The 12,941-nt window shown below is 38.4% G+C and overlaps 1 protein-coding gene across 1 annotated transcript; it reads left to right on the top strand.

Annotated features, from left to right (window-relative positions):
* Window positions 1-5,857: 5,857 nt before the first annotated feature.
* LOC308610605 (ferritin light chain-like) lies at window positions 5,858-8,658 on the top strand (the record flags this gene model as incomplete). The annotated part of the gene is given in 4 exon segments (XM_081259677.1): window positions 5,858-5,893; window positions 7,975-8,017; window positions 8,020-8,039; window positions 8,042-8,658. Coding segments are annotated over 4 exon segments (567 nt in total). The 3' UTR covers window positions 8,510-8,658.
* Window positions 8,659-12,941: the final 4,283 nt, after the last annotated feature.

The raw sequence follows: 12,941 nt of genomic DNA, 5'->3' as shown, positions 1-12,941 counted from the left end.
CTGTTTGCAGATGACATGATACTATACATAGAGAATCCTAAAGATGCTACCGAAAAACTACTAGAACTAATCAATGAATTTGGTAAAGTAGCAGGATACAAAATTAATGTACAGAAATCTCTGGCATTCCTGTACACTAATGATGAAAAATCTGAAAATGAAATCAAGAAAACACTCCCATTTACCATTGCAACAAAAAGAATAAAATATCTAGGAATAAACCTACCTAAGGAGACAAAAGACCTGTATGCAGAAAATTATAAGACACTGATGAAAGAAATTAAAGATGATACAAATAGATGGAGAGATATACCATGCTCCTGGATTGGAAGAATCAATATTGTGAAAATGACTCTACTACCCAAAGCAATCTACAGATTCAATGCAATCCCTATCAAACTACCACTGGCATTTTTCACAGAACTAGAACAAAAAATTTCAAAATTTGTTTGGAAAAACAAAAGACCCCGAATAGCCAAAGCAATCTTGAGAACGAAAAACGGAGGTGGAGGAATCAGGCTCCCTGACTTCAGACTATACTACAAAGCTACAGTAATCAAGACAGTGTGGTACTGGCATAAAAACAGAAAGATAGATCAGTGGATCAGGATAGAAAGCCCAGAGATAAACCCACGCACATATGGCCAACTTATCTTTGATAAAGGAGGCAGGAATGTACAGTGGAGAAAGGACAGCCTCTTCAATAAGTGGTGCTGGGAAAACTGCACAGGGACATGTAAAAGTTTGAGATTAGATCATTCCCTAACACCATACACAAAAATAAGCTCAAAATGGATTAAAGACTTAAATGTAAGGCCAGAAACTATCAAACTCTTAGAGGAAAACATAGGTAGAACACTCTATGACATAAATCACAGCAAGATCCTTTTGGACCCACCTCCTAGAGAAATGGAAATAAAAACAAAGATAAACAAATGGGACCTAATGAAACTTCAAAGCTTTTGCACAGCAAAGGAAACCATAAACAAGACCAAAAGACAACCCTCAGAATGGGAGAAAATATTTGCAAATGAAGCAACTGACAAAGGATTAATCTCCAAAATTTATAAAGAGCTCATGCAGCTCAATAGCAAAAAAACAAACAACCCAATCCAAAACTGGGCAGAAGACTTAAATAGGCATTTCTCCAAAGAAGATATACAGACTGCCAACAAACACATGAAAGAATGCTCAACATCATTAATCATTAGAGAAATGCAAATCAAAACTACAATGAGATATCATCTCACACCAGTCAGAATGGCCATCATCAAGAAATCTAGAAACAATAAATGCTGGAGAGGGTGTGGAAAAAAGGGAACACTCTTGCACTGCTGGTGGGAATGTGAATTGGTACAGCCACTATGGAGAACAGTATGGAGGTTCCTTAAAAAACTAAAAATAGAACTACCATATGACCCAGCAATCCCGCTACTAGGCATATACCCTGAGAAAACCATAATTCCAAAAGAGACATGTACCAAAATGTTCATTGCAGCTCTATTCACAATAGCCTGGAGCTGGAAACAACCTAAGTGTCCATCATCGGATGAATGGATAAAGAAGATGTGGCACATATATACAATGGAATATTACTCAGCCATAAAAAGAAACAGAATTGAGTTATTTGTAATGAGGTGGATAGACCTAGAGTCTGTCATACAGAGTGAAGTAAGTCAGAAAGAGAAAGACAAGTACCGTATGCTAACACATATATACGGAATTTAAAAAAAAAAGTCATGAAGGACCTAGGGGCAAAACGGGAATAAAGACATAGACCTACTTGAGAATGGACTTGAGGATATGGGGAGGGGGAAGGGTAAGCTGTGACAAAGCGAAAGAGAGGCATGGACATATATACACTACCAAACGTAAGGTAGATAGATAGTGGGAAGCAGCCACAGAGCACAGGGAGATCAGCTCGGTGCTTTGTGACCGCCTGGAGGGGTGGGATGGGGAGGGTGGGAGGGAGGGAGATACATGAGGGAAGGGATGTGGGAACAGATGTATATGTATGACTGATTCACTTTGTTATAAAGCAGAAACTAAATAAAATTTAAAAAAAAATCATACAGAGTATGTTCTCTAGCCATAATGGAATCAGACTAGAAATCAATAACAGAAAGACAACAGGAGAATCTTCAATCACATGAAAACTAAATATCACAATTCCAAATCACTCATGGGTAAAAAAGACAGCGTCAAGGAAAAAAATTTTAATGCATAGAATAAAGGAAAATGGAGATATAACAGATCAAAGTTTGTGGAATAAAGTGAAAGTAATGTTAAAAGGGAAGTTTATAGAACTAAATTGGGAAAGAAAATATTTCAAAGCAATAATCTAATGTTCTATATTACAATAGTAAAAAAGGAAGAGGAAAAAACACTAAACAAGCAGAAAGAAGGAAATAATAAAGATGAAACAGAAGTGCATGAAACTGAAAACAGGAAAATGGGGGGGGGAAATCAATGAAACAAAAGGCTGGTTCTTGGAAATAAACAATTTAATCAATAAAGATCTAGCAAGACTGATAAAGGTAAAAACAGAGATGGCACAAATCACAGCTATCAGAAATGCAACCAGGGATACCATGACATATCCTGCAGGTTAATAAGGGACAAGTTATTATGAACAAGTCTACACTATAAATTCAAAATTGTAGATGAAATGGGCCAATTCTTCTACACCCAAAACTACCAAAACTCAGCCAAGATGAAATAGATAATCTCAATTTTCCTGTAACCATTAGAAACACTGATTTTTCATTTAAAAACTCCCAAAAGAAATATTCAGGCTTAGATGTTTCACTTTTACCCAATACTTAAAGAATTAAAACCAATTTTACATGATTTGATAAGAAATAGAAGTAGAGGGAACAGTTCCTAATTAATTTTATGAAGCCAGTATTACCTTGATACCAAAACCAGACAGGAATAGTATAAAAAGAAGAAGACTATAGACCAATATGTTTTATGAAATTGCCTGTAAAAATCTTCAGCCAGATATTAGCAAATTAAATCCAGAAAAATATAAGAAGCATAATATATCATGACCAAGTGGTATTTATTCCAGTTATGCAAAGTTGGTTAAATATTTGAAAATCAAACAATGTAATCTACCATATCCAATAGATTAAGGGGGAAAAGTCATGTGATCCTATCCATTAATGCAGAGAAAACATTTGACAAAATCCAATCCCATTCATGATTTGGCACATATATACAATGACATATTACTCAGCCATAAAAAGAAACAAAATTGAGCTATTTGTAATGAGTTGGATAGACCTAGAGTCTGTCACACAGAGTGAAGTAAGTCAGAAAGAGAAAGACAAATACCGTATGCTAACACATATATATGGAATCTAAGAAAAAATATGTCATGAAGAACCTAGGGGTAAAACAGGAATAAAGACACAGACCTACTTGAGAAAGGACTTGAGAATATGGGGAGGGGAAAGGGTAAGCTGTGACAAAGCGAGAGAGAGGCATGGACATATATACACTACCAAACGTAAGGTAGATAGCTAGTGGGAAGCAGCCGCATAGCACAGGGAGATCAGATCGGTGCTTTGTGACTGCCTGGAGGGGTGGGATAGGGAGGGTGGGAGGGAGGGAGACGCAAGAGGGAAGAGATATGGGAACATATGTATATGTATAACTGATTCACTTTGTTATAAAACAGAAACTAACACACCATTGTGAAGCAATTATACTCCAATAAAGTTGTAAAAAAATAATAATAAAATTAAAAAATTTTTAGAAAAGAAGAAAAAAAAAACCCAAGCAAAATAGGAATAGAAAAGGAACATACTGAAACTCATAAAGAGTATCTACAAACAACCTATACCGACATTATATTTAACTGTGAAAGACTGAATGCTTTCTCTGTAAGATCAGAAACAAGGCACCAATATCTGCCCTCACCACTTTTATGAAATATATTAATGGAGTTTCTAGTAAGAAAATAAAGCAAAAATAAATAAATACATAAATTTAAAAGTTAAAATTTTAAAACATTTATTTAAAAGATAGAAGGACTATTCCTACTACGTTGAATAGGACGGAATATATCCTACTGAATGTTGAATAGTAATATATACTATTATATTAAATAAGGAAAAGTAAAACGGTATCTCAAGAGGAGATGATAATCTAAATGGAGAAAATACCAAGGAATCCACAAAAAGCTTGAGAAATCACATTAGTTTGTAAATGTTTCAGAGTAAAAATCAACACAGTTTTATCAAATTATATATTAATAACAAATGTGTAGAAGCTTAAATAAAAATATGTGATGCCATTTACAACGGACCTAAATAAATATTTAAATATAAGCCCAATAAGACATTTATAGGACCTCTATACTGAAAATTACAAAATGCTGATGAAGAAAAATTTAAAAGTCCCAAACAAAGAGTGAGACATACCTTGTTCATGGATGAGAAAACACAACATAATAAAGATGTCAATTCTCCCCAAGTTAAGAGGCTTAACATAATTACTCTTAAAATGCCCTCAAGGTTTTTGTGGATATAGACAAGCTTATTCTAAGATTTATATGGTAAGAAGAGGCTGAAGAATAGCTAAAACAATTTGTAAAGGAAGATTAAAACGGGAGGAATTAATCTACCCAATTTCAAGATTTTGCAGTCATGATGGAGGGTAGATACACAGATCAATGGAATGGAATAGAGAACCCAGAAATAGACTGACATAAATACATGTAACTTGTTTTTGACAGCAGTGTGAAAGCTATCAAGGAAGAATAGACTTTTCAAAAAATGGTACTGAAACAGTTGGACATCCCTCGACAAAAACAAACAAACAAAAAATGAACCTTAACCTAAACCTCCACACCTTACACAAAAATTAAATCAAAGTGGGTCATAATCTTAAATGTAAATGCAGGACATTTTTAGAAAAAAAATAGGAGAAAATCTTTGGCATCTAGAACTACGTGAATAATTCTTAGACTTGACACCGAAAGTATGATCCATAAAAGCAAAAATTGATAAGTTGGATCTCATCAAAATGAGTTAGAAATGCTTCATAGAAGATCATTTTAAGTGGATGAAAACTCAAATTACACAGTGGGAAAACATATTTGAAAATCCCACATGAGACAAATGACTTGTATCTATAATATACAAAGAACTCGCCAAACAACTTAAAAAAACCCAACTAGATAATAGGCAGAAGACAGGAACAGACATTTCATGGAAGAGAATATACACATGGCAAAGAGGCCCATGAAAAGATGCTCAACATCGTTAGCCATTGGGGAAATGCAAATTAAGACCATAATGAGGTATCAGAGAATAACTAAAATTAAAGTATCGTGACAACATCAAATGCTGGCGAGTACATAGAAAAATTATATCACATCACTGGTGGGAAAATAAAATGGTTTATAGCCACTCGGAGAAACAGCTTGACAGTCTCTTTTAATCCTAAAATTAGATTCACCCTACAACGCAGTAATTGTACTCTTGAGCATTTATCCAAAAGAAACAAAAACTTAATTAAGTTCCCACAGAAACTTACACGTCAATGTTCATAGCAGTTTTATTTATAACAGCCAAAAACTGGCGACTACCCAAATGTCTTTCAATGGATGAATGTTGAAACAAATTGTGATAAAATCTTATGACTGAATACTACCGAGCAACAAAAAGGAACAAATTATTAATATATGCAAAAATTGAAATGAACTTCAAGGGAATGATGCCGAGGGAAAAATGTTTTAAAGCCAATCTCTGAAGATTAAGTAATTCATGATGATGTTTACACATTATTCTTAAAATAACGAAACTGTGGAGATGGAGAACAGATTAGAAGTTGCCAAGGGTTAGAGATGGGGGTAGATGGTACAGCGGGGGAACTTTGTGAGGTTTGTGTGGTCCCAGTACAAATAATACAGCAATCTTGGTTTTAATCCCTAAAGATGTTTAAAAGCAATTCCTAATAAGAGGTGTCTAGATATTTAGCAATGGCAGCAGATTAGAGGTATAGCTCCCCAACATGACAACTTCAAAACAGATGGTACTAATTCAATGCATATGTTCATTTTAAAAAGGCCAATCACAATACTTAAATGGTATATATCTTAACGATATTATTCTAAGGATCCAGCTATACCAGATGGACTAGCATGATTCTCTGTACATTCAATCTTATTTAAGACAGTAAATCTTATAATAAGACAGTTAAAAAGAGAAAAAGAAAAAAACAAACAAACCAACTACAGTTGGATATTCTCATAGGAAGATGAGGGGAAAATATGTAGCAGTGGTTCAAAAGCTTAAGCAGTGGCACCTAAATTTGCCTGCACATTAGAATCATCTGAAGCACTTTTTAAAAACCCTCACACCAACAGTTGGGCATCCTAAACCAATAAAATCATTTTAAATCTCCTCAGACGATGCCAATGTCTAGCCAGAACTGAGAAACAGTGGACTAAGCAGAAGGGGATGTTTCTACAAAGATTTCTTAACAATAAGTCCTTTCACCCAATCAGATTTACACACCCCCCCCCCGCCTCCGCAACTGTGTAAAGAAGGCTAGATGTTGTCCATACTTGCTTAGCTTTAATTAGCACTTGTGACTTGCCCAAAACCTAGATCATGTTTCCCCTAAATTTCATGTTATTCCCTAAGTTTTTCAAATCCAGGGCTAAGGGGTTTGCCAGGATGAGATTTTAAGTGCTCACACAGGGGAAGTCCCTGTCAAACCAGGACAGAGGTCACTCTACACTGAAATGTAAAGCATCCTAAATAACCCTGCCACTACTCCCAGATACTAGTCTGTGCCAACCAGTGGAGAAAAGGCATTCTCCATTACTACCACGGCAAATGCTGCTGTACTTGACTTGGCTACTCCCTAACTTTTCCAGGTGCCACTCCCCTTAACCTGCTGGTGGACGCTTTGGCCAGCTGACAATGCAGATATTTTCAAACTTTTAGGTGAATAAAAATCATCTGGAGGGCCAGTTATAACAGAGATCACTGAGCCCCACCAGAGTTGCTGATTCCATAGGGCTGGGACAGGGCCCTAAAACTTGAATATATGACATATTATCAGGGGACGCTGGTAAAGCTGGTCAGGTTGTTACCGAATGCAGGTTCATGTGTCTAAAGCACAGTGAGGCCAAAGAAACCAGAAGGTAGGAGTCTGGAGCAGAGAAAGGTTTATTGCAGGATCGAGCAAGGAGAGGGGTGGCCCGTGTTCCAAAACACCCTGAAATCTCCAAAGGATTTCAGCAAAGCATTTTTAAAGGTCAGGTGAGGGAGGGACGTCCCAGGGAATGTGATCATCTCATGCACAATCCTCTGATTGGTTGATGTTGAGGCCACAGGACAGGTAACATTATCCATCCTTAGGTGCCAGAAGGTCTGGGGGCTACGTGCTCATGATCATCAAGGAGTTCATTTCTTCCATTGGCTGGTGGTTTTTAGCATCTGAAAACTCCAGAAATATGCCTGAGATACTATTATCTGAGTACTTCAGAGAGGAACTACAGTAGAGGCTATGGGGGATGGGTTTGTCCTAGGAAGGCCCCATAGGGTACTGCTCGGTTACAAGGTGACCATACTTTGAGAACCACTGCTCTAGTGGCTTGGAATGTTAAGAAAGTAATGGAAGAATCCCTACCCAGATCTAGCTTCTAGTATCGCCAGCTATTTTGGTGGGGGGAAGGGTAAGTTTTGTCCTTGCTTGGACTTCTTGTTCACTTGTATCAAAGCCTATTTGAGGCAGTGCGCTTGGCAGTCCTGCAGATCTGCCTTTTGCTTCAACAGTGTTTGGAATGAACAGACCCAGGGACGCTCCTTGCTCCAGCCCCCGACAACCGTCCAGCCTTTCTTCCTGTCGCAACCTTTGGAATCAGCCACTCAGCTATCCTCAGCCTCCAGGACAGGCCAACACCGTTTTTTGAGCTTAGCTCCTTATCACTGATCAACCACGAGTTCCCAGGTTCGTCAGAATTATTCCATCGAGGTGGAGGCCGCCGTCCACCGCCTGTTAACATGCATCTGTGGACACTTACCTCTCTCTGAGCTTCTATTTCGACAGCAACAATGGGACTCTGGACAGTGGGGGCCACATTTTTCGCCAACTGCCTAAGGAGAAGTGTGAGGGCGCCCAACGTCTCTTGAAAATGCAAAACCAGTGCTGCGGCCGCGCCCTCTTCCAGGATGCGCGGAAGCCTTCTCAAGATGAGTGGGGTAGAACCCAGGACACTGTGGAAGCCGCCGTTCTTAGGGAGAAGAACCTGAACCAGGCACTATCGGATCTGCACACCCTGGGTCCTGCCCGCACACACTCCCACCTCTGTGACTTCCTGGAGAGCCGCTTCCTGGAGGAGCAGCTGAAACTCATCAAGAAGATGGGCGACCACTTGACCAACCTCCGCAGGCTGGCTGGTCCGCAGGCTGTGCTGGGCGAGTATCTTTTCGAAAGGCTCACGCTCGAGCACAAACAGGAGTCTCTGAAGTGCAGCGGCCTCTGAGGAGCCCCTCTGGCGTCAGAGTTCTGCCTGAAGCCCAGCTCTGCATCCACTAGGCAGCTTTGTAACCGCCCTGGAGCCCTCTCCCAAGCCTTGGACCAAATGGAAACAATAACGCTTTTTGCAGAAGAAAAATAAAAAGCCTATTTGAAACACAAACAGAATAAAGAGAAAAAAAGAAATATAATGTATATATATATATATATATATACACAGGTTCTTTTAACATATGGATTGCCCCACTTTATCTGTGTGAAACAAGTTTGTTCCCGTTATTGGGCTAGTCCTCAAGTTTTGCTGCTCGTATTAATTACCTAAAGAGCTTTGAAGAAAAACATTGGTGTCTGGGTCCCAGCCCCAGAGATTTTGATTCAGTAGTTCTAGGGAGGAGCCTGGGCACATGGAGGTCTCAGAGTTCCCCAGGTGATTCTAATGTGCAGCAAATTTGTGAACCACCTTTTGGCTTCAATCCAGCTAGTGATCAGATATTAAATCTAAGACACATGGGCTACTGCGTGAGCTCTGTTGCTAGGTGTATTCCATTTTCTTCCTCCTGGAAGATTCGTGCCAGGGAAAATGATTGATAGTTGTGTTACTTCTCTGAAGTGGATAGAACTTTCCAATTAGCGTGAACAGGGGAGGGTGAATGGGTGAATGCAATAAGGTGTATCATTTACGTATTGCCGTATGTGTATGGCTAGAAGCTTTTGCAACTGACGTCTGCCCTACTTTTCATGCTAATGGTAATGCTTGTCCTCCTAATGCAGCTGTAAACTTTATAAGCCCATAGGTAGACAGCATCACAAAATATTTACCCCTCCCCACTGGCCCACTCTCAAGCTTCACTCCCCTTCCCCAATACACAAATGTACATCAATGCGCTTGAGACCAATATCAACATACTGACCTTCAATTCTTCTACTTTGCAGCTTCCCTCTTATCAGGAGATGTCAGCATTTAGTGCAAGGACAAATGCTTGCCTCTTGGTGAGTAATGTAGACAATGCCTCCAAGAGACAAATAGCCCTTACGGAGGGGGAAAAAGTCTTTCAAAATGGTTGATGCCCAGAGGAGGCATTTTCAGTCATCTCAGCTTAGGGGTCAAATATCCAATATTAAAAAGGTTAAAAAGAAGAAGAAGAAAGCAAGGAAGAAAAGAATGAAACAATTTTCTTAGCTCATAGTAATAAGGCAGTTTTCCATAAAAAAAAGACTTAAGCCTTAAATTCTCTTTCCTAATCAAAATGTGCTTTTCCATCTTTAGACTATTCCTCTTATATCCTGTATTATTAATGATGCTTAATTCTTGAAATAGCACATGGATGAAAACAGAAGCTAACCTCTTGTCCACTATGAATGAAATCTTCTTTTCCTAGGACCCGTCTACAATGTACAATTTGGGGTTTGCCAACATAATTATTTTCTCTGAAATAAGGTACAGCATTTTGCCTTTTCAATATATAGTTATGCAATATATTGTTAACACAACATAGTTAATATAGTCAACATAGTCAACACAACTAGAACACACATGATATGATGCCACTTTGGTGATTTTCTTCATCCATGTAATTCTGAAATTTGACAGTATAGTTTTCATATTCTAATGAGCTGAGTATTACCTTTGCAAGGATAGAAAAATAAAATAAATTCATAATATTCTTGTGTGGTTTGCCCTTGGGGTGGATTACCATAATGGGGGGATATTTGAGCCTTTCCCCAAGTCATTAAAAATCCTCCAGCGAGCAGCCCCTTGTCCTCTCCAGGGAGTGGGGTGAAAGGATCTTTAATCATAAAAATCCTGGGGGGACAAATATCAGAAATAAGACATCTGCTTCTGTGCCTTGTTGTTTTGCAGAATAGCAATGATTGCCTTAGCAGCTTCTATTGCCATATGTGTACAATAAGTAAATGAACATAATATTGAATGAACGCATAAAAGAAGGATAAACCCACCAGCTTAAACCCACTCTCTCACCTGCTGTGCCCCGAAACATGAAAGAAAGAATCACGGCATCATAAGGATTAATAAAATAACAGTCTCTGTTAACAATATTGACAGGAGGTATAAGGATAATTTGTCTGATGTGGGACCAACAGCTTAATTGCTTAATTCTTTTTTTTAAGGGCAATTCTTTCATTTATTGTTTAAAGATTGCAAGACAACATCTATATTTTTTTAGCATAATTTAAATGTTTTACTTTTTTGATAAAGCAGAGTATAATAGCAAAAACAATTAGTTTCCAGTAATATCTATATCTCTATTCAGAATTAAGTCTTCCACAGACATGTAACCTGGAAACAAAAGCCTGTTACAATAAGCAAAGCTTCAACGGAGTGGCTACTTTTCGGGCCAGGGAAAGGTTCATCCCTAAAGGAGGATGATGTGTTATGTAAAATGGCTGTAAGGTCACAGCCTTGAGGGCGTTGGAAGTCTATTATCCTATTCCACATTAAGTAGTTTGGTGAAATTCAAACGTCCGTTCATCTGCAACCAAGCTGGCAACCTTTAACTGATATTTCAAGCAGGTAAGAAAGAAATTAAAAGAAATCCCTACATTGATGTTCCTTGATTTACACTGTTAATTGGTTCATTAACATGTACTTCTGGCTAAGAATTACATTTGAGACTCCTTGCTCAGATTTTGGTTAACAGTACTAATCTTTAGAAATTCAAGTTCTTATTAATCAATAATTTGTCAGCTAGGATACGTTCAGGCATCAGCTGCAACTACAGAGTAGGTGCACTGCCTCAGCGCTTTGGAAAGACATAATCTACAACACTACTAGCAGACACAACTTCTGTTACTAGACAGCATATGTGCAGTACAGCAAGACAAAAACATATATTCATATGTGCTGCGGACCAGCTGGAGAAAGAGGATTTCACCGCCCAGGGTCAGGAGGGACGGGGTAAGGAACTGAAGTAGCACCGACGAATGGGGTCAGAAGGACCAAGACAACTGATGGTTGCAAGGCAAGTTTTACTATGCTACGGTTGCAGATTATATAGACTAGAAATGGAAGGTTGCCAGACGGTGGTTTACATTATCTATAGACTGTCTCGGCTCAAGGTTAACTTCCCTGAGAGAAAACCCATAAGCCCAGAATCATCCAAAATAACCTGCATGTGCAGGGAGGGGCGAGACAGCTTTGCTTGTCTCATTTTACATTCTTTCTGATTTCTGGGCCCTGGTGATTTATCTCCCATGGAATGGAACAAGGAGGGGAACAAGTAGGGACAGTCCCTTCGAGCAGCGGTGGCATGCCTGGCATGTCCGTAGCCTGATCTCAAGGCTGACTGTTTCCCTCAGTTCCCCCTTTTTTATTTTTTAATTTTTGCTGCAAAATAATTCCATGAAGCTTAGTGCCGAGAGTAGTATATTGTTGCATGAGGATACGAAACAGACATGAGAAGATTATTATCAATAATAGGCAAATTATGGCCAGGGTAATAAATCCTGACAACCCTCCAGAAATCCACGACTGAGGGTTTAACCACTTTAAATGGTCCAGTAAAGTTTTAATTACATCTTCTTGCGAAATATCATCAAGATGTGCATTTTGTATATCCTGAATTTCAGCATTTAATTTCTTAAGATCAAGACTAATATTATTATCTGACCAAACACTCAGCAGATGCATTTTTACTTTTTCCCATTCCCAAATACAGTCATTGTACTTGTAAGGAGTAACACAAATCCATCTATACTTTTCATGACAAGCTAAACGCATCCTCAATTTTAATGCTGCCATCTGATCTCCAATCCCCAAAATTGCGTTTTTAAATTCATCTAACTTGTTATTCATCTGTAAATCTATGTGACTTTGTAAAGATAAAGCAAGACTGGTATTTTGAGATAACTGATTGGCAAAGTGAGCATGATTAATACTCTGTGAAACAGCAAGACCGGCAGTAGCCGCGGTAGCAGACAGAGCAGCCAAGGCAAGTAAACTTACTGTTAGCCACCCAATAAAGCGTCTCCTTCTCTGCAAGGCTTTAGAGAGTTCCACCCATGCCTGTACTCCAGTATCTTCATACCAAGGTTCTCTCAGGTGTACAGGCACCATAACATATATGGGTTGCCTTAGTATAAGCACAGATTGTGTTCCTGCAGGAGGGAACATACAACTGTAAAAATACAATGAACACAGCTAATATTCTATCCTCCTTTGGAAGAATTACCAATGTTAATAGAACCAATCAAAAGTGTATATGGAGGAGCAACACAAGTTATAACAGGCGTATTGGAATAAGTTAGAGCTAGTTTCCATATATCCCAGTTCTTTTGAAATGCGATAGACCTATCTATGACGGGAATAGAAGAGATAAGAATTTACCCCTTGGTATAATCTATAGTACACCATATTTGGTTATTATTCCAAGATGCATTGCAACATTCAAAATTGGATCCAGGAAAGTTAATGGTTATAA

This window comes from Mesoplodon bidens (assembly GCF_964165515.1).
Source record: "Mesoplodon bidens genome assembly, contig: HAP1_SCAFFOLD_253, whole genome shotgun sequence".
Lineage (NCBI taxonomy): Eukaryota > Metazoa > Chordata > Mammalia > Artiodactyla > Ziphiidae > Mesoplodon > Mesoplodon bidens.
The sequence above is the reverse complement of the archived record's forward strand: the minus strand, read 5'-3'. Positions and strand labels throughout refer to the sequence as shown.